This window comes from Lissotriton helveticus, chromosome 5_1 (assembly GCF_964261635.1).
Source record: "Lissotriton helveticus chromosome 5_1, aLisHel1.1, whole genome shotgun sequence".
NCBI lineage: Eukaryota > Metazoa > Chordata > Amphibia > Caudata > Salamandridae > Lissotriton > Lissotriton helveticus.
In genome coordinates this window covers 1,325,933,917-1,325,961,359 of record NC_136065.1, presented here as the reverse complement: position 1 = coordinate 1,325,961,359, position 27,443 = coordinate 1,325,933,917, and the positions used below count along the sequence as shown (strand labels likewise).

The window sequence follows — 27,443 nt, the reverse complement described above, 5'->3', positions numbered from 1 at the left end:
CAAGTTAGAAATACTCAAGATTCTGCGGAGTTCCACGAGCAGGCGGGATTGGCATGTCGTACTGCTCGCGTTGATTTTTCAATCAATCAATCAACCACTCACTGCATTTCTAAAGCGCGCTACATACCCGTGAGGGTCTCAAGGTGCTGTGGGGGGGGGGGGGGGGGGGTTTGGAGGGGGCTACTGATCGAAGAGCCAGGCCTTGAGAAGTCTTCTGAAGGCCAGCAGGTCCTGAGTCTGTCGTAGGCTGGTAGGGAGAGTGTTCCAGGTCTTGGCGGTGAGGTAGGAGAACGATCTTCCGCCGGCGGTGGCTTTCCGGATACGAGGAACGGTGGCAAGGGCGAGGTTGGCTGAGCGGAGGCTTCGGGTGGGGGTGTGGAAGCCGAGTCGGTTGTTGAGGTATGTAGGTCCGTGTTGTGTAGTGCTTTGTGTCCGTGGATGAGGAGTTTGAAGGTGATCCTCTTCTTGACGGGGAGCCAGTGCAGGCCTCTCAGGTGGGGTGTGATGTGGCTGCGTCGGGGGACGTCGAGGATCAGTCGTGCCGAGGCATTCTGGATTCGCTGTAATCGTCTCAGGAGCTTGGTTGTTGTTCCTGAGTAGAGGGCATTCCCATAGTCGAGTCTGCTGGTGATGAGGGCTTGGGTGACGGTTTATCTCGTGTCAGGGGGGATCCATTTGTAGATCCTGCGGAGCATTCGGAGGGTGTTGAGGTAGGACGCGGAGATGGCATTGACGTGCCTGGTCATGGAGACGGTGGAGTCGAGGATGACCCCCAGGTTGCGTGCGTGGTCAGTGGGTTCCGGGGCTGTGCCTAGCGATGTGGGCCACCAAGAGTCGTCCCAGGCTGATGGGGTGGGTCCGAGAATGAGGACCTCCGTCTTGTCTGAATTCAGCTTCAGTCTGCTGTCCTTCATCCAGTCGGCTACGGCCTTCATTCCTCTGTGGACGTTGGCTTTGGCGGTGTGGGGGTCTTCGTGAGGGATATGATCAGCTGGGTGTTGTCGGCGTAGGAGATGATGTTGAGGTTATGTTGTCGTGCGATGTGGGCGAGCGGTGCCATGTAGATATTGAACAGCGTCGGAATGAGGGACGATCCCTCTGGGACGCCGCAGATGATCTCAGTTGTTTTTGAGCAGAAGGGTGGGAGGCGGACGCTCTGGGTTCTGCCGGAGAGGAAGGATGTGGTCCAGGCCAGGGCCTTCTCTTGAATTGCGGCGTCATGGAGGCGTGTGAGTTAGGTGGCAGACTGTGACAAAGGCTGTTGATAGGTCTGTGATGTATTTACTATGGGTACTGTATCGATCCCCCTATTTCTGACCCTTGTCTGGTTAATAATTAACTAACAGCCATTCAACTGCACAGAAACCCGTTATCTGATTAACCAAACAACGGCACAGAAGCCCGTTATCTGATTAGGTCATAGCGCATGCCATCTCATTAGGCAAGCACTATTCCTCCAGCCCCCTAATAGGCATACGGTGTTCTCAAAACAAATCAAACCTACCACGACCTGGGAAATCCCCACAGCCATTGTTTTGATTTAACCGAGAACTTCAGTAAAGAATGTGCGAACGACCAGTTCGTATGACATCCTTATTGACGTATTTATGTCCATCCTTACGTCAATCTCGGCACCTTTCAGGTATAAATAATACCGACATTGCCTTAAGCAAACACACGAGGCGGTGACAAGATTGGAGCAGCGAGACTTGCCGAGGAGCCCAGCTGACAGCGAAGCCCACAGACGCTGCCCCTCCTTTCTGACGCGCTGAGAGAGAGACGCTGCCTTTTCTCCTGCCGAGAAATCCAGCTCCGGCGCTTCCAAGCCGCCCTCGCAGGCAGCTGGAATATCAAGCCCTGAGATAGAGATACCAACCCTCCAGCCTTCTAAATCCCAGGTACTGAACTGAATAACCCTTTGTAGAGAATTCTTGAAGCAGATCCTTGGCAAAGCAAACTTAACTTAAACTGCTACTTATCTACTCCCGCCCACGTATTAGGCTTAGGTCAGGTACATTGGGGTAGGCGTAGTTAGAAGCACCAGTTGAGTACGATTAGTCAATGTATATATGTATGTATCTATTTTATCCATTTTAAGTATCATATGGCTAAGAAACCATATCAATGCTTTTACAGTATTATTTTATAATTCTGTTATTACTGTATGCACTTTACTTAACTATAAGTATTCCAATAATAGCGATTCATTTCTCTTGTATGAGAAAAGAGACTGATCAATAAATAACATCTTTTTATTGAACACGCCCGTCTCTTCCTTTTCTCTACAATCTGGTGAAACTAAGAATGCACTGAACTGACTGAGTAAAATAAGTTGTCTTTTGTTTTCACACGACTCTAGAGATACACTCTTGATTAGGGGAGAGCAAAGTTGTCATGTTCTATGGTTGTCAGAAACTAAATCCCTTCTTGTCTATCCAGGGAGGTTAAACTCCTCCTTGTCTATTCGAGAAAGTTTCTAGTGAACTCTGAGCTAGCTGGCAAACATTAAACTTTAAGTCTAATATCGACAGTAGAAGACCTAGTTAACCTCTGTCCTACGTCTATACTATTGAAGATATTATTCCAATGCGCAGAGCCTATTGGGATAATAGGAACTACACTACATGGCGTCCAACTGTTTGGATAGGCGATAAATCTAACGTAAGACATTAGAGTAACTCAGTCGTGCTTTTTCACACAGACCCCTTTTTTCCCATAATACTCCAAAGACGTCTGGAGTGGGTGAAAGGTTAAATCCGCCAAACTTAGTAGGAGGAGACTCCTATGTATGGTTCTTGGTTTATTCAACGTTGAAGGATACACTGTTCCAAAATATTGTGCATCTAATCTTTGTTTCCATAGAAACCTGATCTGCAAATAAACAAAATCTTCTTGACAGTAGAATGTCAGAAACTGAAGAAGAAAGGGAGACAGCTAGAATAGCAGCTCAACTCCTAGCGGCTGACAATAGTCTCCTACAGCAAGACCCGGATGCAATACTCATCCCGGTCAACATAAGGAAATCTATAACTTTAAAACTTATAGAAAATGGGCTGACACCGAGAGGTGGTACAGTCATATTCGTAATTGAGGCACACGAATATCGGCAGACAGAGGTATTCTATTCATGGATAAACTTTCCAGCAGCAAACGCTGTAACAAAGGACTTCCACTATTACAAAATAGAGGAACCTCCTAATGAGTACACTCCTTTCGAGGAGGTGGAAATACCACTCAAATACCAAGAGCACCTGCTCTGGTTTAATGGCGCCCTAAAACATAATAATCACATCACCAGGCTCGGTCCACTAGGTAGACCAGGAGCAACGTGGCCGGTCCTATCCGGATACACACCACATCCAGACATTGAAGAAATGTCTGCACCAGAACTTTTAGCACAGCTAAAACAATTAATTAAAATACATAGACAATTAGTCCAATATGTAATGCGGACTTCAACAGTCCAACCAGCTATTAAAATTCCACAGCTGATCCCTCACCAGGGGAACACAAATAAAATTACACCACAGAACATACAGTCCTGTCTAGGTAAAGTACCCGCAAAACGGGAACAAATTCCATTCTGGTTAGCACAAAAAATCACTCAAATAGAGGCGGTATTTCCAGATACCACCCCGGTTGAGAAACACAGGATTCTGACTATCTGTCTTCCAATGGGAATCGCACCACATGTGGAGGACTGTGACACTTGGGGTACAGTCTTTGCTTCCATTTACACAAAAACACATGGTGTTCCATCCATGTCAGTAATACCAGATGTGCTAAAACAAATTCAAGATGAATACGGTCCAGAACCTGCCTTAACTCTTGGTATGAAATTACTAAAAGACTTCAAGCAGGTCTCGGCAATATTATTAGCAAATATAAAGGGAGAAGCAGCAAATGTGGCGATCCGCCAGAGGTTGAAAGAGACAGATATAGCAGACCAACCATTTGAAATTGCCAGAATCATAGAAAAATCCTATGAAAAACTGGGAAGAGATAGTTTGGGTGGCAAACCGGTGAAACCCCAACTTATTGAAAAACCTGAAAAAGTATTTATTAAAAATAATCTAAACACTCAAAAAAAGAGCTGGGATGGAAATAAACAATCCACTCCTAAAGAAAAAAGATTCCAGTCCAGAGGAAGGTCTCCTCGGCGGAGAGAAAGATCTCCGGACCAAGGACACAAGTCTCCCCAGAGGGAGCCCTCTGAGAAAAAATCCAACCTTAGAAGTAGGGATAATCTGAAGAAACCTGATAGATATCAAGATATTGATACACGTCCCTCTCAATCTTTTCAGACTTCCTTGCAGAAATCGGAAAGAAGAGGACGGTCAGAACACAGGGAAGAGCACGTCAAGTCCAAAGACAAGGAACCTGCTCATCAAAAATTTTTTTTTAAAGTTTCTAAAAAAGAAGGTAGCCAGTATTAAAGTAATCAACCATGCCGAGAATACTGAGGACACAGCTGAAAAACGGAGAATGGGCTCAGACAATGCTAGACAGCGCAGCAGAAGTGAGCATAGCTCGCAAGATCCTTATGAATCATCTGGAGACAGTGGACACGAATGAATACATTCAGGTGGAAACTGCAGATACCAGAGTTAGCAAACCTCATAAAATATATGAAATAACATTGCGTATAGAAGGGGATAAGACTAGGAAAATAAGGGGTCTCTTTTGGGATAATCTCTCCAAAGGCTATGACATCCTTCTAGCTGAAAGAGACTGGCCACCAGAGTTTGTCAGGGAGTGCCCTCATGGCGAAGAAATAATTATGCCTGCCTTCTCAAATCATATTCCAATTCATAAAAAATATACACTTGCAAGAAAGTGGGCAGTAGCCCAAGCTCCTGCATTATATAAAAACCATGTGGGATGGGATGAGGACTCTCCTCCTCACAAAATCCAGTTAAAATCACAACCTACTGCTCAGAGGCAGTACCCAATTAAGCAAGAAGCAAAAAAACGGGTAAAAGAGATCCTAGATCAACTTGAATACCAGGGGGTGATTGAAACTTGCACCTCACAAATGAATAATCCTTTGTCTCCTGTCTCCAAACCAGACAATTCATATCGTCTTGTTTTGGACTACAGACACCTTAACTCATGTTGCAAAACCTTTGCAGTACAAAACTCGCATAGTGCTGCACTAATGAATAACATAGTGCGCAAAAAATACAAAACAACATTAGACATCTCTAATGGATTCTTCTGTCAAAATATATCACCAGAGAGCAGATATTTGACCGCGTTCTCAATAAATGGCGCGCAAAAAAATTTCTGTCGTTTGCCCCAGGGGTTTAAAAACAGCCCAGGATTATTCTCAGCAAGAGTAACAGAGTTACTACAAATATATGATGATGAGGCATTATCTTATGTCGATGACATCTATCTAACAGATGATGACTTGGATACTCACTTGAAGAGAGTGAACACCATAATACTTGGGTTCGCAGCAGAGGGTTACAAATTCAACTTTAAAAAGTCATCTAACTGTCCTGTTTTTAGGATATGAACTATCAAGTGAAGGCAAAAGCCTGGCTGACAATTTCCTAGAGAAATGTGCTGTAATCCAAGCACCTAGAACACTAAAAAACTTACAATCAATTCTAGGTTTCCTAAATTTCGGAAGAACTTACATTATAAATTATGCAGAGAGAGTTAAACCTCTCTATGATCCTATAAAACCAGATTTTAAAAGAATCAATTGGACTCAAAAACACACAGAAATTTTGAGATCTTTACAAACAGATATGTTAGTTAAAACAAAATTACAAACACGTGACAACACACGCAACCTTGTGATTCGAGTCATCCCAGGAAGATGCGGATTCACATACCTGACCTCTAATGAGGGAGAGAAGGTACCAATAGCATACAAATCACATTTGTACACAGAAGCTGAAAAAAGGTTCAGCATTAAGGAAAACATTGTTCATGCGGTTCAAACAGCTGTAGCAAAAGAAAAATACCAAGCAGACGGTAGACAGGTTACAGTCAGAACAGCAGAATCAGCTTTTGAGGCATTAACAACACCATGTAATTTACCGACAACTGCACTGAATCCAGAATGGATACAATGGGTAAATTCTGTTGCTACAGACAAAGTAAAATACTATTTTGACCCGGAAATGAAAGAATTAAAATATCTAGAATATGAGAGAGAATACCCTCTGCCAATCGACATTCTGCCTTTACGACAGTACGCCTGTGTAATATATACAGACGGTCATGCTCAACCCTCAGTTTGGGGAGAGCTGGCTTACAACGCCACATGCGAAATTGTAAAAGAAGTGTGGCGCGGAGGTAAATTAAGACCTCTACTTACAAAAACACACTCAGTAGAAAATAATTCAGAACAACAAACTGAAATAATAGCGTTAAAAATGGCGCTAGATAATGCCGATCGCGAATTCCCGACACTTATAGTGTGCGATTCGTATTACTGCATCAAATCATACAATAACGATTTACAGAAATGGATTCAAAACGGTTACAAAGATGACACAGGTGCAACAATAAAGCAAAAAGTGCTTTGGGAACAAGTAGTTCTTTTACAGAAAGAACTACCAAAAACTCACGTGATACATTCACTGAGTCATCAGCGTGATGGCGTTCACGTTGCAGGGAATTCATTGGCTGAGACAGCCGCAGCGGTAGCAACTAAATCGGCTTCCGTAGCTACAAAAAAGCGTACAGTAAAATACATTGACGGAGAAACTGTGCTGGCAGTGAAAACGTCATCAAAAGGCGACTGCTCAGCGCTACCGATCAATTACCCACTCAATTATACATACATAATCGATGCAAACTCAGTCCCTTTTGCTCGAATCCCTGGAGTGGGGTATAGAGTAATTCCAAACACGGACAGGAGAGGCTTGTTAATAGCAGACGCACATATGGGTGAGGGTCTCAGACACCTTAAGTCAAAAGATTCTCTGGAAGAATTACAATCAGTGTACTGGTGGCCAGGCATAAGCCTGCATCATCACATTTTTGTAAAAAACTGCCCAGACTGCAACAGAGATCGCAGTGGCGAGAGAAACGGTTTACTACCATGGCGTTTCACTCCAGAATGTATCAAATCAACAAAAAAATAATAAAAACACAGTATGAATAATGCGTCGTATTAACATGTAGAGACTATCTTCACTTATAATGTAGACCCCAACTTTCGGCTGACGTCGGAACTGTTATACAAAGATTTGCGAGTCTAGAATAGCATATACGCTAGAAGCATGTTACGTTCTGACCAAAATCTTTCCTTTAGCTCTAAAAACAGCTTATGGGGGGTGACTGGTCAGAATGAACATTGCATTGCGGGACTCCTTCCTGAGGGAAACGGGATGGTGTAAAGAAAAAACCAAGGCATAAAGCAATCTATAACAGCAAAGATATTAGGTTCAGGAGTTGGGTGGGTCAAACATTTAATAAGTGTCCAACGTAGTCTAAATAACCTGCCAAGAAATTCTCTGAAAGGACTCAGTCCGTACGAACTATTGTTTGGGACTAGAATGTTAATCCAGGACTTAGATAGTCAGACTTCAGTGGTTAAAGAAAAATGCTTTGATATCAAAGATCGCTTGGCTATTTTACAGGACTTAAATGAAACAAGAAAAGACCAGAGCAACATAAAGTTGAAACAGCAGCCAGCAACCACTGAAGAAAAACCACCTGTCCCAGCAAGGCCTGTCTGGATTCCAAAAGTCGGGGATCTGGTCAGAGAGAAGATCGCGGTAAAGAAGGAATTTGGGCCTTCTTACAGAAAAGCAGTTCCTGTCTTGTCTATCAACGGGACAAGATCAGTAGTACTACCGCCCCTTGCTGGTAAAAAGGAGAACCGAGTCATATCCATCGACCTGGTTAAACCACAATCATGTGGCCGATAACAAATAGTAGGCCAAGTGGACTCCCAAGAAGTAGCAGAACACCAACGTTTGCTACATCCACAGAGGTTCAAACTGAAAGACTGATCACATTTGGAAAATCTACAGTGAAACAACAAGGACTATGCAACAAAGCAATGGAACTTGAACCTCTTAAAACCCAAATAAAAACTTTTCATCAAGGAACAACAACCTACGATGATGTAACTACAGACTTTGCTAATGGAATAAAGCAAAATCCAAAAACAAAAAGTAATCCAGAAGCAATTGGAACAATTGACAGAACGGCATCCGGCTACTTCATCAACTTCGATGATGTTTCAGAAGATCCAAGTGAACCAGAAGTACAGCCATCAACAAAAACTTTTAAAGGCAAAGGAACTTTTTTATCAACTAAAGGGAACCTATCTGACTTCTCCATGGATTGAAATTTGGGTGACATTGGGTGCATTTATCCTCATACTTTGGCTCATCATGGTACTATGCTTGGGACATTTCATTGAGGGAAAATATGCTAAAATGGACACAGCAAGCCAGAAAATCAACTTGGTCCTTAAACCACACACATCTTCACACGTCAAGAAAAGAGAACTTTCTTCAGTAAACTTCACAGCCAATCCTATACCAGGCGGTGTAGCATGGGACAATACTGATTATGAAATCTATGGCCCGGTTGAAATCCTGAAGTATCCACATCAATTTAAGATCTCGTTGAGTGACTTTGTAAAACCAAGCACATTCGCTGATGATTGGGACTTTGAAAGTATAAATGATATGATGTCTGACCTAGTAATGTCTGCTAAATTTACAGAACATGATTATTTGCAGGGTTCGTCTAATTATGATCAAATGTTCTGCTACAACCACTATGGTAACCATTATCTCCATAAATCTGCACAACCTAGAAATGTTTTAAATTATAACCAATGGGAAAATTGTGCTACTCCACCAAAGGGTAGTTCTAAAACATTTTATGATAAATATTCATATTTCTCAGGGTTTAACACAAGTAATGCAGAAACATTTTATTTCAAATTGTCAAATAAGACAGGTATGAAGACCATGCTTACAAACACGAAATTGATATATTCAGATTCATTTTTTGAGCAAATGAATACATTTGGTTTTGATTTCTGGAACAATAACATTGAAACAAAAACTGTTTGGGGTACAAAAAATTGGCAAGTACAAGGTATAGAATCATTGTTCAGAGCCTGTATGATCCCAGAACAAATTATATTCTTGAATGACACTATTCAACAAACTACCTGTCTTGGCTTAGCCAAAATCAAAGACTTAAACAAACCGTCTATTCCAAAGCCAACAACGAACAGTAATAGCTCTATAGATGTTGAGATAGACGTGAACCATATTTTAAACCAAAACAGAACACATCCTGATTGGAAACAATGGTTGATCTGGCCCACTGATACAAATAACTGTCAAGACAGATTCCTGAACAAAATACAGGGGTTCAAATTGACCAGGCCAGACCCTAGATATTCCCAAAGACAACATCCAGGGATAGTAACTACTTACAGTGTGGGCAAGCTCTGCCTTCAATGGCTACAAACATCCACACTGGCAGAAATTAAGCAACACCTAACTTTACTTCAAGAGGGTGCTGACTTGCGTGATTTCATTATGGGACCACGCAAACCGCGTCAAAAACGTTTCATAGCGGCCTCTATATATGCAGCTTACAATGAAGCCTGGAAAGTAACTCAAATTGAGACAGCAGAAAAAATACGGGAAATTGACCGTATTAATTTGGAAAAATCACTTTCTGTTGTGGACAATGGGTTAATGACTCTGTCCTCCAGAATATATTCACTGGACAGTATTGTGTCTTCAGCAATCGATATAATATCGCAGACTTACTGATGTTACAACACGGTCAGTCCCAATTGCGTTCTATTGTACAACTTGGCTGGACGTTACAAAATCTGCGTTCAGGCTATGTGCCTTGGCGTTTAATCAACACAACGTCACTATTTAATATCTTTAACCTTACTGATAAACAGATCAGTTTGGCACAGAAGGGTGCTGACTATACAATTCTGAGCATTGAAAAACTTGAGAGATTACCATTGACAATGTCAGAACGACCTGTCATTGAATGGATAATACATGGGATAATAAATATTCCGATAACAACTTTCCAGTTTCAATACTGCCAAAAATATATACAGGCAGGCCAGTATGAAAGGTTGGGTAAAGGATACATTAAGTCAACATGGAACTTGCCCTATACACACGCATGTGTTAGTAATAAAGGACAAAGTGTGTTCCTTAGTGGCAATAATTGTGAAAGGTCACTAAGCGGTACACTTCTGTGTCAGGGTGTACGTTTGCATGGAGCATGTGAAGGGACTTCAAATAACCTTTCATGTCACCAGCTAGGCACACCTGCAACACAAATAGAACCATTCTTTAGGAGACTCTCGAACGGGAGTTACATTCTAATTGTAGATCGCAGATGTTGCAGTCTGCTGCCCGGAAAACCTTATCTCATAACCGTGACTACGAAGGTCATGTGCTGTGAACGAGTATTGTTCCCAAACGATGCCCGAGACAGGGAGGCAAGGTTATGGCCCAGTTTGAAAATTTCTTCTATTCGAATTGATACTTTAAGCAGAATGAAGACAGTGCTCCTACAGACGCCAACCCAGTTAACTTCATCAAAAGAAACTTATGATCTCCAAGTTGCAAGGACAACTGCTGAGATTCATTCACTGTTATCAACCAATTCCCCCATACATTTCGCAGAAATACTGAGCGAAATCTTAAATATTGCTGATACAAGTGGAATCTCGAGTGTATTTAAGACAGTGTTTTCGGGAGCTTTAACCCCATTCAAAGCCATCCTAGGTATTTTTCCTGATTTTGTCCATTCCATCTTTGGCGGACTTCCTCTCCTTTTGGGACTAGTGGCAGGCATCCTATTTTTGATCCTGTTACTTCGCTATGGCAAACCACGTCACAGACAAGACACCAGCGATAATGGAAGAAACAATCCGAGCTATTGGCTACCGGGACCGCATAACTAAAGTCCTTGGACTAGCACGGCTACGAGATTTAAACATGACTTGGTTTCTTTCATTTAGACCGATGTGGCAAAGTTGTGTTATGCCTGTATTAAGGTGCTTGCTATGCGGCGAAGAATGCGTGTTGGACACCTGTCTGACACTACAATCGGATGTGCCAATGGACGCAGAGACTTTGTTGGGTCCGGTAACGGCTCATGCATTGTGCTGTCCCCAGCGGCTACCAATCCTGATGACGGCATTCGTGGAGACTTCACCACTACGATTGAAGAGTTGTGAAGTACAAGATGAAAGCAGCATCGATCAGGTACGACCTTCTGTCAGCTATGCTGATCGAAACATCAATGAAGGCAATCATGCTCATGAATGCATGTTACAAAATTTTTCCGAGTTAGTGGAACTTTCGCAAGAAGCAGTTGACAGTTTTTTCGAAAGTCTCAACAATATGATGTTTTCACCAGAACAGAAAGAATGACTTTGAGCAAACTAGCACACGGCGTTCCCTACACCCTGAATTTGGCCTTCAACTTTGAAAATAAAGCAATAAGACATTTTCTCACCAGTTTTTACGGAGAGTGAGACATTTTTTTTCCCCTTCCATTTCCAAAAATATTTACGATTTTTTGGGACACTTATCTTCTGCTTAAAGTAAAACTATTCTTAGAGAACAAAATTTCTATTTTTAGCTACTCTAGAGACATTAGCTACCCTCTAGCATGTTCGCAAGTATTATGATTTTGTGATGAGATGGTCTCGAATTTTTTCTTCTGTATTAGGAGCCATTTCATGTGTAATTTCCGCATTTCGTTCATACTGATTTCAAAAATATGCGTTTATATTTAGCATTATTATACTGCTTGAAGTGCATATAGTAACTATACTCATCTTTTCGTGCATTTCGCATTTCCAATTTTCAAAATGCATTGGATTGTATTTTGGGGTGGTTCGGTATACACATGCACTACTAGTTTTGTTTACTATGCCTAGATTTGTAAATATGAACATAGATTACGTGGAGTGGGTGTGATGTATTTACTATGGGTACTGTATCGATCCCCCTATTTCTGACCCTTGTCTGGTTAATAATTAACTAGCAGCCATTCAACTGCACAGAAACCCGTTATCTGATTAACCAAACAACGGCACAGAAGCCCGTTATCTGATTAGGTCATAGCGCATGCCATCTCATTAGGCAAGCACTATTCCTCCAGCCCCCTAATAGGCATACGGTGTTCTCAAAACAAATTAAACCTACCACAACCTGGGAAATCCCCACAGCCATTGTTTTGATTTAACCGAGAACTTCAGTAAAGAATGTGCGAACGACCAGTTCGTATGACATCCTTATTGACGTATTTATGTCCATCCTTACGTCAATCTCGGCACCTTTCAGGTATAAATAATACCGACATTGCCTTAAGCAAACACACGAGGTGGTGACAAGATTGGAGCAGCGAGACTTGCCGAGGAGCCCAGCTGACAGCGAAGCCCACAGACGCTGCCCCTCCTTTCTGACGCGCTGAGAGAGACACGCTGCCTTTTCTCCTGCCGAGAAATCCAGCTCCGGCGCTTCCAAGCCGCCCTCGCAGGCAGCTGGAATATCAAGCCCTGAGATAGAGATACCAACCCTCCAGCCTTCTAAATCCCAGGTACTGAACTGAATAACCCTTTGTAGAGAATTCTTGAAGCAGATCCTTGGCAAAGCAAACTTAACTTAAACTGCTACTTATCTACTCCCGCCCACGTATTAGGCTTAGGTCAGGTACATTGGGGTAGGCGTAGTTAGAAGCACCAGTTGAGTACGATTAGTCAATGTATATATGTATGTATCTATTTTATCCATTTTAAGTATCATATGGCTAAGAAACCATATCAATGCTTTTACAGTATTATTTTATAATTCTGTTATTACTGTATGCACTTTACTTAACTATAAGTATTGCAATAATAGCGATTCATTTCTCTTGTATGAGAAAAGAGACTGATCAATAAATAACATCTTTTTATTGAACACGCCCGTCTCTTCCTTTTCTCTACAATCTGGTGAAACTAAGAATGCACTGAACTGACTGAGTAAAATAAGTTGTCTTTTTTTTTCACACGACTCTAGAGATACACTCTTGATTAGGGGAGAGCAAAGTTGTCATGTTCTATGGTTGTCAGAAACTAAATCCCTTCTTGTCTATCCAGGGAGGTTAAACTCCTCCTTGTCTATTCGAGAAAGTTTCTAGTGAACTCTGAGCTAGCTGGCAAACATTAAACTTTAAGTCTAATATCGACAGTAGAAGACCTAGTTAACCTCTGTCCTACGTCTATACTATTGAAGATATTATTCCAATGCGCAGAGCCTATTGGGATAATAGGAACTACACTACAGGTCCAGGAGGATGAGGGCGGCTGTTTCTCCTTTGTCCATCAGGATCCTGATGTCGTCAGTGGCGGCGATGAGGGCGGTCTTGGGGCTGTGGTTGCTGCGAAAACCGGATTGGGAAGGGTCCAGAATGTTGTTGTCTTCGAGGTAGCAAGTTAGCAGTTTGTTGACAATCTTCTCTGTCACTTTTGCCGGGAACGGGAGCAGGGAGATGGGCCGGAAGTTCTTGAGGTCTTTGGGGTCCGCCTTGGGCTTCTTTAGAAGGGCGTTGTTCTCGGCGTGCTTCCAGCTTTCCGGGAAGGTTGCTGTCTCGAAGGAACTGTTGATTGTTTTCCGGAGGTGGGGCACGATGGTTGTACTGGCTTTGTTGAAGACCTGGTGAGGGCAGGGGTCGGATGGGGATCCGGAGTGGATGGAGTTCATGGTTTTGATGGTGTCTTTGTCGCTGACGTGGGACCAGGCGGTCAGGCGGCTGGTGCGGGTGGTGGTCGAAGGGGTGGTGGACTCGGTGATTGGTGCGGGGGTGTCGGTGTTGAAGCTGTCGTGGATGTCGGCGATCTTGGGTGAAAAAAGGTGGCCAGGGAGTCGCACAGGTCTTGTGATGGTGGGATGTCGTTGGTATTGGAGCTGGGGTTGGAGAGTTCTTTCACGATGCTGAAGAGCTCTTTGGTGTTGTGTGCGTTGATGTCTAAGCGGTCCTTGAAGGCAGTCCTCTTGGCGGTCCTGATGAGTTGGTGGTGTCTGCGGGTGGCGCTCTTGTGGGCTGTGTAGCTTTCTGGTGTTCGGTCGTGGAGCCATTTCTTCTCCAGCTTCCGACAGGTGCGCTTGGCGATCCGGAGGTCTTCGGTGAACCAGGCACCTTTTTTGTTGGTGTGGTTGGTTGTGGAGGTCTTGAGAGGGGCGAGGGTGTTGGCACAGTCGTTGATCCACTGTTTGAGATTGGTCGCAGCGCTGTCTGGGTCGGTGGGGTGGGTGGGTGGGCTCAGGGCGAGGGTGGTAGTGAGTTGGTCCTTGGTGACCTTGTCCCAGCAGCGGCGTGGTAGCTGTTGGGTGCGGTGGTGTGTGGTGGGTTTCCTGAAGGTGAAGTGGACGCATCTGTGGTCGGTCCAGTACAGTTTGTTGGTGTGGTTGAAGGAGATGTGGGGGCTAGTGGAGAACATGGGGTCCAGCGTATGTCCAGGGGTGTGGGTGGGTGTTGTCATGAGCTGTTTGAGTCCGAGGTTGGCGAGATTGTCGATCAGGCCGGTGGAGCTGGCGTCGTTGTTCTCGAGGTGGAAGTTCAGCTCCCCGAGGAGGATGTAGTCCGTGGAGGCGAGGGCATGGGTACTGACGAGGTCGGCGATGGTGTTGCAGAACTGTGGTCGTGGTCCGGGGGGCTCTGTAGACCAGTGTTCCTCTGAGGGTGGTGTTGGGGTCGGTGTGGATCTGGAAATGCATGTGCTCGGCGGTGGTGAGGGTGTAGTCGGTGTTGGTAGAGACTCTGAGGGTGTTCTTGTTGATGATGGCGATTCCCCCTCCCACTCTGTTGGTGCGGTCTCTGGGGAAGATCTTGTAGCCCTGTGGGATGGCTATGGCGATATCTGGTGCTGAGGTGGTGTTCAGTCAGGTCTCTGTCAGGAAGGCGACGTCGGAGGCGGTGGAGTCTAGGAGGTCCCAGAGTTCGATGGCGTGTTTGCGAGCGGAACGGGTGTTGAGGAGGATGCAGTGGAGGTGGTTGGGTTCTCTGGCTGGTGGTTTGGTGGGCTGGATGCTGGTGAATCTGCAGTTCCGGCAGGCAAAGGGTCCTTGGGTGTGCTTCGGGGTAGTCCGGTAGCAGGCGTGGCCTCGTCCGGTGTTGAGTGCGCGGAGGGTGCTGGAGTCGTTGTGCAGTCTGGCGTTGTGAGGGGTGCAGGGTCCAGGGGTCCTAGCACTGGGCACGGTCCAGGCACGGAGGGTGGCGCGCCAGCGGCGATCCCGCTGTGCACGTCCGCTGCGCTTCCGCGCGGCGACCTCCATAAGAGGCAAAGTGGGAGGGAGGAGCAGCTAGGAGGCAGGAGTGGGGCGGCCAATGGGCGAGGGACACGAAGGCAAAAGGGGCGGGCCGCAGGGGAGCAGCGGCGGGAAGCGGTGGCGCACAGAGGCCAGTGGCACAAAAAAGGAGCGCCTAGGACCAGACAGTAAGAAAAAGTACAAAATGACAAGATGGGAAAAAACAATATTACAAGCACAGTGAGAGTAACAGTCACCAGGGGCGGCGAATCCTCAGCAGCAGCGGCAGCGGGAGGAGACACGGGCACCCAGGAGGAGACGTGCGGTGTGGGGAGTGACCCGAGGTCAGGTCACACTCACTGCCACGCGGCGACCTCCATAAGAGGCCAAGTGGGAGGGAGGAACAGCTGGGAGGCAGGAGTGGGGCAGCCAATGGGCGAGGGACACGAAGGCAAAAGGGGGCGGGGTCGCAGGGGAGCAGCGGCGGGAACCGGGGGGTGGGGGGGTCACAGAGGGCAGTGGCGCAAAAAAGGAGCGCCTAGGACCAGACGGTAAGAAAAAGTACAAAATGACAAAATGACAAGATGGGAAAAAACAATATTACAAGCACAGTGAGAGAACAGTCACCAGGGGTAGCAAACCCTCGGCAGCGGCAGCAGCGGGAGGAGACACGGGCACCCAGAAGGAGCCGTACGGCGTGGGGAGTGACCCGAGACCTGACCTGGGAGCTTGTTCTAGGCCACAAGATCAGCCTGAATGGCACCACGTGGCGTGCCAGAGGGTACCTCTTCACTGCTGCCACTCGAGTAGATTTTCTCATCCCGAACACTCTATATTAAAATAAGCAAACTCAGACTACATATTTATTTTACACGTCTACTATCAAATCTTGAAACGCAGATATTGCAAAGCTTGTGGAAGACTTTAGTCGCCTGATGGATTGTGTGACTAAACAACTAGTGCCTGAATTACGACTTCCTAAACCATGAAAGTTAAACAACGAACTATGCTTAACCACTAATTTTATAACGACTTCCTAAACAACGAAAATCTAGGTATTAAATTACTTTACAAACCATTACCCATAATTTACATACATCCTGTGGCTAGAAGTAGAAGTGTTTAAATCAAATTAAATACAAATGTATAACCTCCAATTAAAAAAACAAATAAATCAAAAAGTATTTTTTACGTATTAAATAAAACATTCATTCAATTGATTGACCTACCATAGAATGTTCGAGAATTCCTAAAGTCGCTTTTCCCAGGTCGTACAACCAAGCAGGATAAAACCAGACTACTTCCCAAAACTCTTTTGAGAGACCGCCAGCCAGGATGCAGACGAGATATAAAGGCTGACATTTGCATTTCACGATGCCAATATCAACATGATAACAGAAATTCCTTTCCAAAGGTTTTGCTGGCGACAAAGACTGAATTGTGATTGATCGGAGATGAGTGACGTAACACTCCAACAAAGCCCAATCGAAGTGAACATGAGGGGAAGGCAGGCGGAGAGAAGCGCCGGCAGAGAGAAGTGACGTGCAACTCCAGTGTTCAAAATAGTCGTGGTTCTGCCCTGCGTTGTTCCGTCAATCGTGGATGTGACCTTCGTTGTTCAACCCTCTTCATTGTTCACACTTCGTTGTTCTGGTGAGTCGTTGTTCTTACTTGGTGGTTTAGGACGTTTCCCCGCCTGATGTATTAATGTCCTTGTTTAGAGGATATTACACTTTCACAAGTTCTGCGAAAGATAACTTGCTGAAGGTATACCAAAGGCAGACATGCTAATAAACATTTCAAAAGGTTTAAAAATGGATTGTGACTTTGGGGGTTTATGGCATCCCGACTTGTATGTCTGAATAGGACGTAACTGATGACCCATAGGTTACATCATAACATTTTTTTAGGTAGAATCTGGGTAGTGCTGTGCTGCTGCAAGGAATGCAGTAGTGGAGTATGGCTTGAAGCCCTACCCATTCTCTGCCCATATTTATTATTGGCTTATATCATTGTCCTTTGTAAATGCTGGCTTCTGATTCGTAAGTAGGCTTTTTAGTCCCTCCTTGGTACCGACTTGTCTGCATTTGTTACCTCCCATAACAACTAGCTCTTTTACTTCGGTTGTACACTGCGAGTCTTTTTTAGTCTATAAGCACAACATGCTTCCTGCAACATTCAGCGTGCCATGCACGCTTTCACTTTCTAAGCAGCCTGGGACAATGGCGGCTGCTTCTTTGAATAGGCCTCACATTTACAAGAGTTTGAGCTATACAATGCTAATAGCGTAGACTCTCGCAAACGAGGGACCTATTGCATTGCAAATGCTCGCCATTCAAGCACACGTTTATGCCATTTAATAGTAAATCTAGTTTTGCTCTCTTTTTAAAAATAAAAGTGCTTGCAAAAAACTGAAATGGAGACTCCTACAGCATGAGACAGAAGAGTTCTCGAAATCAATAAGATTCCTGTCGCTGGCCGCGCGACACGGAGGGGAGCATGGGCGGGACAGCGCCTTAGTGCCACACGTCGGGCGAGCGGAGTCTGCAGCGCGCCAACCCCCCTGAGCCGCCCTCCTCGCCAACAGCCAATAGGGAGGGCTCTCCTGGGGACGGGGGGGCGTTCCCGGGGGTATATAGCAGGCCCAACAACTTTGCTTGGCCTCTCCTTCCCGCGTCTGGTTCCCTAGGCTGCTCTGCGCTGTTCCCACCCTGAACCCTGACCCAGCTGCAGAGCGGCGGGCGACTGTTGTGAATCTTTTAATGGTCATGTTTTATGTTGCAGGCGGAGTCACAGGGCGATCTGGAAGCAGATGGACAGTAGGGGTACCTCTGCGGCAGAAGGATACAGTCTAAATACCTCTGCCTGGCACAGTAAGGGGGCCTGAGCCAAGAACCTGGAGCCGAGGGGGTTCCAGGAAACAGCGTCGGCGCCCCGTTAGTCCTTCGGGCGGTCGGGGGGCCTGAACCGACCGGGGGTGTGCCTCATCGCTCCGCCCTGACAGGGGGGGCGGGAGTATAACGAAATAAAGTGATAATGTACTGCACCGTCAGAGCATCGCCTCGCCGTGCAAGATGGCTCCTTAGGCATGCGGGTCAGCGAGGGGCTCCCGCATTGGATCGCCTGTAAGATGACCCACCTATCAGCTACCTGTTGTACGAAATAAACCTGCATCACTGATTTCCCACAAATATGTCTCATGAGTTTCCTTGGTATATAAGTGTAACGTGCGCAGTGCGGAGCAAGCGCTGGCGGTGTGGGCACTATGACTTAAGCAAGAAGTCTTCATCTTTTTTAATATTTTTTGACGATGCACTTAGCTGAAATCTAATTAGCTGGCCAGAGGCCTTTTATTGCTGGAACCTTGGAATCACTTTCAACACTCTTGTGCAAACGTCCTAGATGCGTGATGTGCTCACTTCAAGGGACAGTGCACACAAACAAATGTGTGCTACCAATGCAGCATGTAGATAAACAATTACATGGTAATTAACTGCTGTTCTTCTTCGTTGTGCAGATTGGTGGCTGTCATCCCACAACTGCACTCATTTACATTTTTACAAAGAAAAGAGGCTAATTCGGGACATGAGTGACAATGGTTTAGCACATATACAACGAAAACGGGCACATTTTAATTTCCTGTGACTTAATATATTTCTTTTTGAGCTACCTACAAACATGCTCACTGTGCATTTCTATGGGCTGGGCAGGGGCCTGCCATAGTACCGATGGGATAGAAGGGGTTACATATTCATTTGTTTAGCAAATAACCTAAGCATCTGCACGGCTTCTCCATTCATAGACCAATACCTTATTTTTTCCATTCAGAGCCAGGAAAAAAAAAACGTTGTCAAAGTCAATAGGTCTCACCTACGAGACCGCTCTTGACTTTGTCAATGTTTTCAGGCATGATGTGCAGCAGCGCGTTGCTGTGAAGCATAATGGAAAGTAAAAAAAACAAGCATTTACAATTCAATAGGTCTCGCATTTGTGAGAGTTTAAGCTATTAGCGTTGTAAATGACAATGCCTTTTATTTGTTTGAAAAACCAAAATATAAATAAAAGGCATTATTATTTACAATGCCAAAAGCTCAAACTCGCGTAAACTCAAGACCTATTGCATCGCAAATGCTTGTTTCATATGAATCTAAGTAAAATGCATGCTCTTAAAAGAAGGACAAGTAAAACTATGCCTTTAAACTAATTAATGAAATCAGCATGAATTAATATATGTAAAAAAGAATAAAATAATTTAAGCTTTGCATTGATTATACTTAGTTTCGTATAAAACAAAAACATGTTAGAACCTCATCTATGGGTCTTCAATTATGTTATACTCAGTCCTACCTCCTGCAACAATAGATGTTTCTTCAGGGTCACCCAAGAGTGGAGAATGGGACCCTATTATCCCTCGTTATATAATCACTCCTCTTCCAGACATACCCATGTCAAGGATTCTCATTGTCCAGGCAAGGGGGTTTTAGGAAGTGGTACTTGTAGCAGTGAACTGGAGACTTTTACCGTCTTTCAATATTACTCCTTTTATAACATACCACTAAAGAAATACACAGAGCACTCTCCAGCCAGATATGGAAATTGGCAAGAATGTTATTGATTGGAGCCAAATATTGTGGAACTTATTTGGTTACAACAAATATTTTTCGGGTACAAAATTGCCTCTTTCTAAAGCCTTAAATGAGACTAGAAGAAAAAGTAATAAAGCAAAGTGAGTGATCTCACAATGACTAAACACCAAATGTGGTTTTTCAAGATCCCAGTTCTTTCAAAAGCACGCATACGCTTGCTTTATAGGTGGTGCCATTTGTGAATTGCCCATCATACTGTAATCCGAAATTCAATTAAACCACTTCAAAATTCTTTACCAAGAACTGCCCAAAGAATTGACCGTGCACCTGCAGAATGCAAAATGTGGGCGACAAAGGTCATCCATTTATTCTAAATACGGAAAATATTTCACTGAGAAAACGTGCAATTAAAACTCATATTTAACTGGATATAGCAGTGTACAAAAAGAAACCTACATCATATTTTCATACACAAGAAGAGGAAACCATGTAAGTCCACTCAAAACGCCCTAATGAACATCCTAATTTGCTCTTCCAGACCATTACTTAAAACGGTAAAAATTTAATGGTAATTTGACCTAGAACATAGAATGTACTCCCAAGCACACATAAAAGCAGGAACCATGCACTCTGAATAAATATACTTTTTGCGGCTGAGTAAAACCCCACCAAAAAACACATGTACATCGCAGTCCCTTGATACCCTCTTCAGGTTTACAGGCTTAATACAGAAACACAGATTACCTCATCCTACATATAACTGATTTAAAATAGGAACCTGATGTAGGCGTTGGATGCCTAGGCTTCATCCTATAATTACATTCTACCAGGTGTGGCTGATACAGGTAAGAGCGGAAGGGCGGGGCAGGGGTGGGAAGCCGACAGACTGAATAGGGAAAATAAAATGTAAAAAAAAAAATGAATAAAATCACTTACCTTGCTCTTGCCGCATCGTTGAGTCGGCAATGCCGCGAGCGCAAGGTAAGTGTTTTTATTTTCCGTCGTCTGTCGACTTCTCCCCGCCTGCCCCACAGCCCCACCATTCTTACCTGTACTAGCCACGCCTGTATACTATTTAACCTTGCAATAATTTAGAACAACATTAATGATTTAATCTCACATAATTTTGCTACTGGACAGCTTTGGAGGACTGTCATCTCCCCTACTGTTTTGATAACACAGTGTTAACTATTTCACCAAAATGGAGTATATAATGCATTTGTCAAGTTATTGACTTTGAATAAACTCATTGCGGGTTAAGAGCTTCATGCTATTTGTAACCCTGGGTTCATAAGTTTTAAGCCCTGTTACAAGATTCTTGGATTTTTCAGTTATGGGACGCCAGTGGGAGTGACTTCATTATTAGGTATTGGCTTCTTGTACTTCTCAATGCTTCTTTGCTCTTCTTTCCCCACACCATTAAATGTTATATGTATATAGTTAGTATGATAAGTGCTCTTATGCACAACATAAAAACCTCAACAATAATAATGATATTAATTATACTCACAGGTCCATTCTTTATCAGTGGCTGCAAGTGACGTGTAGGGTCCTGAGACAGCTGATACTGCAAGAGTATATCTGCTGCCGGGCTGAAGACCATCTAGAGTCATATTGAGTTCACTGGGCCCAATTGATGCATTCCTTGCCAGTCGCTGCTCTGAGCTGTACAGTTGGATTGTGAAGCCGTCGTGGTCTCCTTGAGGCTTTTCCCAGGACGCATAGAGAATGGAGGACTCTCCAAGATTGGCCAAAGTCACATTACATGGCACAGATGGGTCTGCATAAAAAAATACATCTTGTATTGCCATTGGTCTGACGTCTTTGAATTACACTGGTCACTGCAAGATTCATTCCATCCATACTTCTCTGCCTCCACCTTAATTAACAGAGGGTCACGCTTGGGCTACTAATTCATGTGTTCTCTCTATGTAAGCATCAAAATATTTATATAGCACTTAATTTCAGCACTTAACACTTTCCAAAGCATTTTCAATATCAGGAATGAATGGTGTAAAGAGTTTTAAGGATGCTGGTAAGGCTTCATTTTGTTTCCTAAAGCACCAACTATAACTTGTTTGGACATTTTGCAGTGATTTGACAACTACACTAGGTAAAGCCTTACAGCTGCAGCCTTACCTCGCCCTATAGGCAACAAAGATTTTGTTTATGTTCATGTGTTTACATATGTTTGTGATGTAAATGTCTATATATATGCATTTTCATGTTTTCCCGTTACACAAAAACTAAAATAAGGATTGATTTTTTTCAACGAAATTCCTGATGGTATGTGTATTGTTTGAATTGGTCCTTCATAAATTGAAATGGACAGTGTACCATTGATAGGGTAATTTGATGAAGTAAATGAAGCGATATGTGTTCCTCCATACCAGATTTTCTGCATAATATGTAGTTTTTTTGCCCAGGTATAGGAGGGTGATATGGGCAAACCCCGTTGGTTTTGTATCAACACAGCAAAGTGGCATTTCCTCTTAGCAGTACAGCAGCTCTTTTTCCTGAAATAATGTCCTGAGTCCAGAAGTGTACTGAGTATATGGTGTCAGAGATCTAGTACATATACCCATTCTAGACTTTGAAGTAGGGAGACTTCAAAGAAAGGTCTTTGTAGTGCACAGGACCCTGCCCTTCCTGGCCCTGGCTCCAGACACACCACAGGGCAGTGTGCAGCTCTTTGTGAGGGGACAGGCACAACCCTATTCAGGTGCACTGTCAACTCCTCCAACCACTCTAGCTCAGGAAGATATGCAGGGCACACCTCATCTCCCTTTGTTTGTGACTGTCTATCGGGAAATCACAAAGTCCAACTGACATCCAACCCAGATGTTTATTCTAGGGACAGACAGAGGCACAGAATTGTGAAAGTAAGAAAATGCCAACTTTCTAAAAGTGGTATTTCCAGACTTGCAATTTAAAAAACAACTTCACTAAAATATGTGTTTTTAAATTGTAAGTCCAGAAACACCAAACACCAAACTCCAATGTTATATCTGTTCCCAATTAAAAGATACACTTGTAAAGTGTTACAAGGCAGCTCCAATGCTAACCTATGGAAAAGATAGGTCTTGCTGTTTTGAAAAACGAATTTAGCAGTTTTTCACTACCAGGACATGTATAACTTAAAACTACATGTCCTACCTATTAATTACACTGCACCCAGCCTGTGGAGCTACATAGGGCCTACCTTAGGGGTGTCTTGCATGCAATAAAAGGGAAGGTTTGGGCCTGGCAAGTAGGTGTGCTTGCCAGGTCGACATGGCAGATAAAAACTCTGCACACATGCTCTGCAGTGGCAGGCTTGAGACAGGTTTGAAAATGTACTCATGTGGAGGGCACTATCAGTGCTGCAGACCCACTAGCAGCATTTGATTTACCGGCCCTGGGCACACACAGTGCACTGTACTAGGGACTTATTAGTAAAGCAAATATGTCAATCATGGAGAAACCATATGCCATTTCATTTTAGACACACAGCACATGCAATTTAGCACTAGTCAGCAGTGGTAAAGTGTCCAGTGTCCTAAAATCAGCAAACTCAAAGTTCAGCACATAGTCAAAAACAGCAGGCCAGAAACAAAAAGACAGGAAACCACGCCAAAAGATGCCAGGTCTAGCAGTAGTCAATGGCTGTGGTAGACCGGGATCTAGGCGCAGTTGGAGGCCGGCCACAATGGAGTAAGGGGCAGTAGAGTAAGTAGATTAACCCCACAGGATATGGAAGTAAGGAAGTTAAACAAAGTTCCAAAAAAGTTCTGAAAAGACACTTTGCCATTTTTCTGAGGAAAAACTCTTCTCCATGTGGGTCACACCTTAGATTCCATTAAACGTTGTGGAAGAGCTGGTTGGTCCCCTTGAAGCTCTGGAGAAAAAGCTCTGAAAAAACCACAGGACATCAGGGGGAATATATGAGAACCTCATGTTGTCAGGCAAAGGGTGACAGCAAATTCCAGTCCAGGTCCTGTTGCAAGTGGTCAGCTGGGATTCTTCACAGGAATGTCTTCTTCACCCTTTTGTATGTTGCTAGAGCCACTAAAGGGATCAGCTTATGATCCTTGGAGATCTTTCCCTTTGTGGATGTTAAGTGGAAGGAGATGTCTCACCTCCTAAGGTCATTTTCACAGGACATAGATGCCAAGTGAAGCAGTTTCAGTCAAGTCAGACTTTCGCAAGTCAAGTAGAGTTCTCAGGAAGGCTGGCTAAGCATGGCCCAGCATTGTAGGATTCACCTGCCGGTGGGTAGTGGACACACCATGACACTCTTAGTTCCTTTCCGGATTATGAAGTTAACGTTAGAGGGCACTGACCTACCTACTTTTTCAGTGTTTCGTGTTTGCTCTACTGAAAACCGGCCCAAAATGTAATGTGTCAGGTCAAATCAAAGACAATGTAGGCCTTCGGCAACTTCATATACTTAACTTGGGCTTGGAGGCAGAGGGCGTGAGGGGGGAGTGTGCTATGGTAATCTTAGTGTGCTCCAACATCTAACACTAAAATCCAGTATCAAACAGGAACTGTACCCACAGCAAACCCAGTGACTTCAGAAACCATCAGAGGCTATACAAGAATTGGCCTGGCATCTTGTCTGCTCTCTTTGAAGGGTGCAAAACGTTTAAGTGTGCTTCAACAGAAGGCAGTCACACAGAATTTGACACTGTAGTATCAACAGAAGGGGCAACCCCCCACCCAGCATGTTCTATTGAGCTCAGAGGAGTTCTCTCAGCCCATTGAGGTCAACCTATTGTGTGCTCCTGGTAGGAATTTCACACCTTTTTCACAACTCTTTCTGGTCTCAGTATATGCTGGGGGTTGGCAAAGGTTAATGATGAGGCCTTCTGAAGGGTTCAGGCAGAAAAGGGTTGACTTTCAGAAAGTTACTTTTCCTTAATATTTATTAAAAATCCTACTTCACTATTGAAATAATTTTTTTGTAAATATTAACAATGATGGTTAAGCTATTTTTATTGCTGGTCTAGTCCCAAGACATACAGAATTAGTATTTTATTCTGCGTTCTAGTTTTCTACATGGGAAAGTTAGGCCTGCTACAGTGAAAACAACTTCTTGGGACTTGCCACTGTATTGACCTGATGATACTAATGTTCTATATGTTTATACACTTTTATATACAATGCACCATATCTTGGGGCTGCAAGTATTAGCAGGAGATGATTTACTAATATTTAAAAGGGACGTTTTAGCTGCTGGAAATAGTTATTTTAACAGGTCACACTGCATGTTGTACACTGCAGCAGTCAGGATACAATGGTAGGTGTGAAGCCATGTTTTTCTTGTGACACTAGAGGATGGCACAATTTGTGCTGTAGTCCAAAGATGATAGGATGTCATAGGTGTATTTTATACAGAATACACAATGGCCTTTTAAGACAGTTAAAACACCAATTCGGGATTTTACATTTTCTTCATGTTTTAGGGGTCAGAGCACATACACTGGGTGCTACACAGCATTGCCTTAGGGTGCAGAGTCTAACCAGCAGTCAAATTCAAAACATAATAGGTATGACCATGTAATAAGGGGTATTTTCTCACAACTACTTACCAAGAAAGTTTGAAAATTGAAAATAATTGCAAATACTGACACAAACAAAGCATATATTCTAATCCTTTTGCATTTGTCTGCAACATTTGCCACTGTTTACCATGGCTTAGTGCTCTGTAGCATGCCCGCTGGCTTTGATGTGGGAGGGCCCATCTTAAAATAGATCATATACTTCCTAGCTAAACAAATTCTCTCAAGTGGTAAATATTAAAACCCATTTCTCCCCTTATTAGAACACCTTCCTGGGTTCCTAAAGGCACGTTGTTTTTAACCAGTACTTAGAACCATTATGACTACATAAAGATCCCCAGCCTGTCTTACCCCCAATGGTGCGATGATGTGCAAGTCTATGTAAAAATCAATAATGACTTATTAATTAACTACATTAAAGGCTACATATCTAAATCATAAAATTGGATGCCTTCTTAAACATGCAAGCTGAACGTCAATAAAACCAAGTTCCTCAGTTTTAGCCATTACCCCTACAGCCCCATTGTGAATGATTGCTAATCATAATTAATTAAATCTGGCCTATACTCCACAACACTTTATAATGCTAAAATATTTGGCATCACAACCAACAATACACGCAGACCGAAAAGAAGCAGTTGAAGGTCTAGCCAAGTCACGATTGAAATACGGAATAGTCATGCTCACTGATCTTCCTCTTTTCATAACAGTGCCTTTAAAATCCATTCTCCACACTTGAGCTAGATTTGCACACACCCTAGCTTTTTGCATTTTCGCAAATCGTGTATTTACCCCAAAACTGACCAAGGAGCGCAATGCCCACAAATTTATTTCTGGGTACCATGTAAAAGAGTCGCTTCCCTGAATTATTTCTTGTTGTACGGCCTCCCTGACCTGAAAACAGCAATCTACACTTGGCTTTCACTTGCTGGTGAGCCAGCAGCACTGAAAGTTTCACTTTCAGAAGGCACAGGCAGGCCTCATCCGAGATCTGTCCCTAGAAGTTTTGTGTCAATCACAGCCTAGCAGACAGCAACTGCCTTACTGAAATACATTCACACATTTACCTCCCTGTCTGCCTAAAGGGCTTATAACGAGTCTGGCAGTCCACTGACCGCCAGACTCATATTGTCGCTGCATTGGCAGTCTTCTGCTCACCCTATTATGACAACGGTCACCAAGCTGCCCAGGGTCCACCCCAATCACCAAGGAACAGGCAGTGGCACAGCGGTGTCGAGGCTGCAATATGGTCGGTGGGGGTGCTGACGCCCCAGTAAGCATATTACGAGTTTCCTCACTGCCATACTTTTCATGGCTGTGCCTCTGCGCCATGGGGTGCATGCAAGGGGGAACATATTGATGCCGTCCTGTGTGCATGCACCCCAGTACATGCACAGCATGGACAGTCCATGCCGTGCAGGTGCTGATTTTGACGTTCCCATTACTGTGCCTATTTCATAGGCACTGCCATAGGAACACCAAAGAACCGCCAGCCAGACAGGAGAAACCTTCGAATCTAGGTGTGGCGGTGCGGGAACAGCCATTCCCGATCCCGCATCGCCAAGCTCATAATAAGGCCCTAAGGCACAAACACGTGTGACGTGAACTTGTTGCAGCCATTCTGCCCCCAAGTAAATTAATATTGACTGTGATGGGTGCCCTCCTGGGAATGTCAAAAGGAAGACTATTTGGTGAAAAAACACCATTGCCAGCAACAACTGGGAGCACACATTTGAAAAATACAGCGGCATAACGTGTAAAGTCATCAACACTGCTAGTTTATTTAAGAAGAGTACCGTTAGGGAGCATTTTCTTTGCACTAGTGTAACAGGAAGCTAAATGTTCTGTAATGGTACTGCTCTATAAACAAAACATCAGAGTTTGTTTATTTACAAATCAATATCAATTCAAGGCATTTACCTTTCTTTCCTTTATGACAAATGCGAAGTAATTGCTCAGTAGTTGTACTGCTTTTAGATGGTGGAGCCAGCGAATGAATGGGTAGAGGCCAGGCAAGGTTCTGGTTTGACCCTATG

At 43.9% G+C, this 27,443-nt stretch overlaps 1 protein-coding gene across 2 annotated transcripts in view; it reads right to left on the bottom strand.

The window, feature by feature from the left end:
* The window catches only part of LOC144755356 (receptor-type tyrosine-protein phosphatase V-like), a 704,907-nt gene that overhangs the window by 298,048 nt on the left and 379,416 nt on the right, over window positions 1-27,443 (bottom strand). For both annotated transcript variants that reach the window (XM_078644168.1, XM_078644167.1), the window contains one exon: window positions 21,375-21,644. In XM_078644168.1, the coding sequence (XP_078500294.1) occupies window positions 21,375-21,644 (270 nt within the window). The remainder of the gene's footprint in view (window positions 1-21,374; window positions 21,645-27,443) is intronic.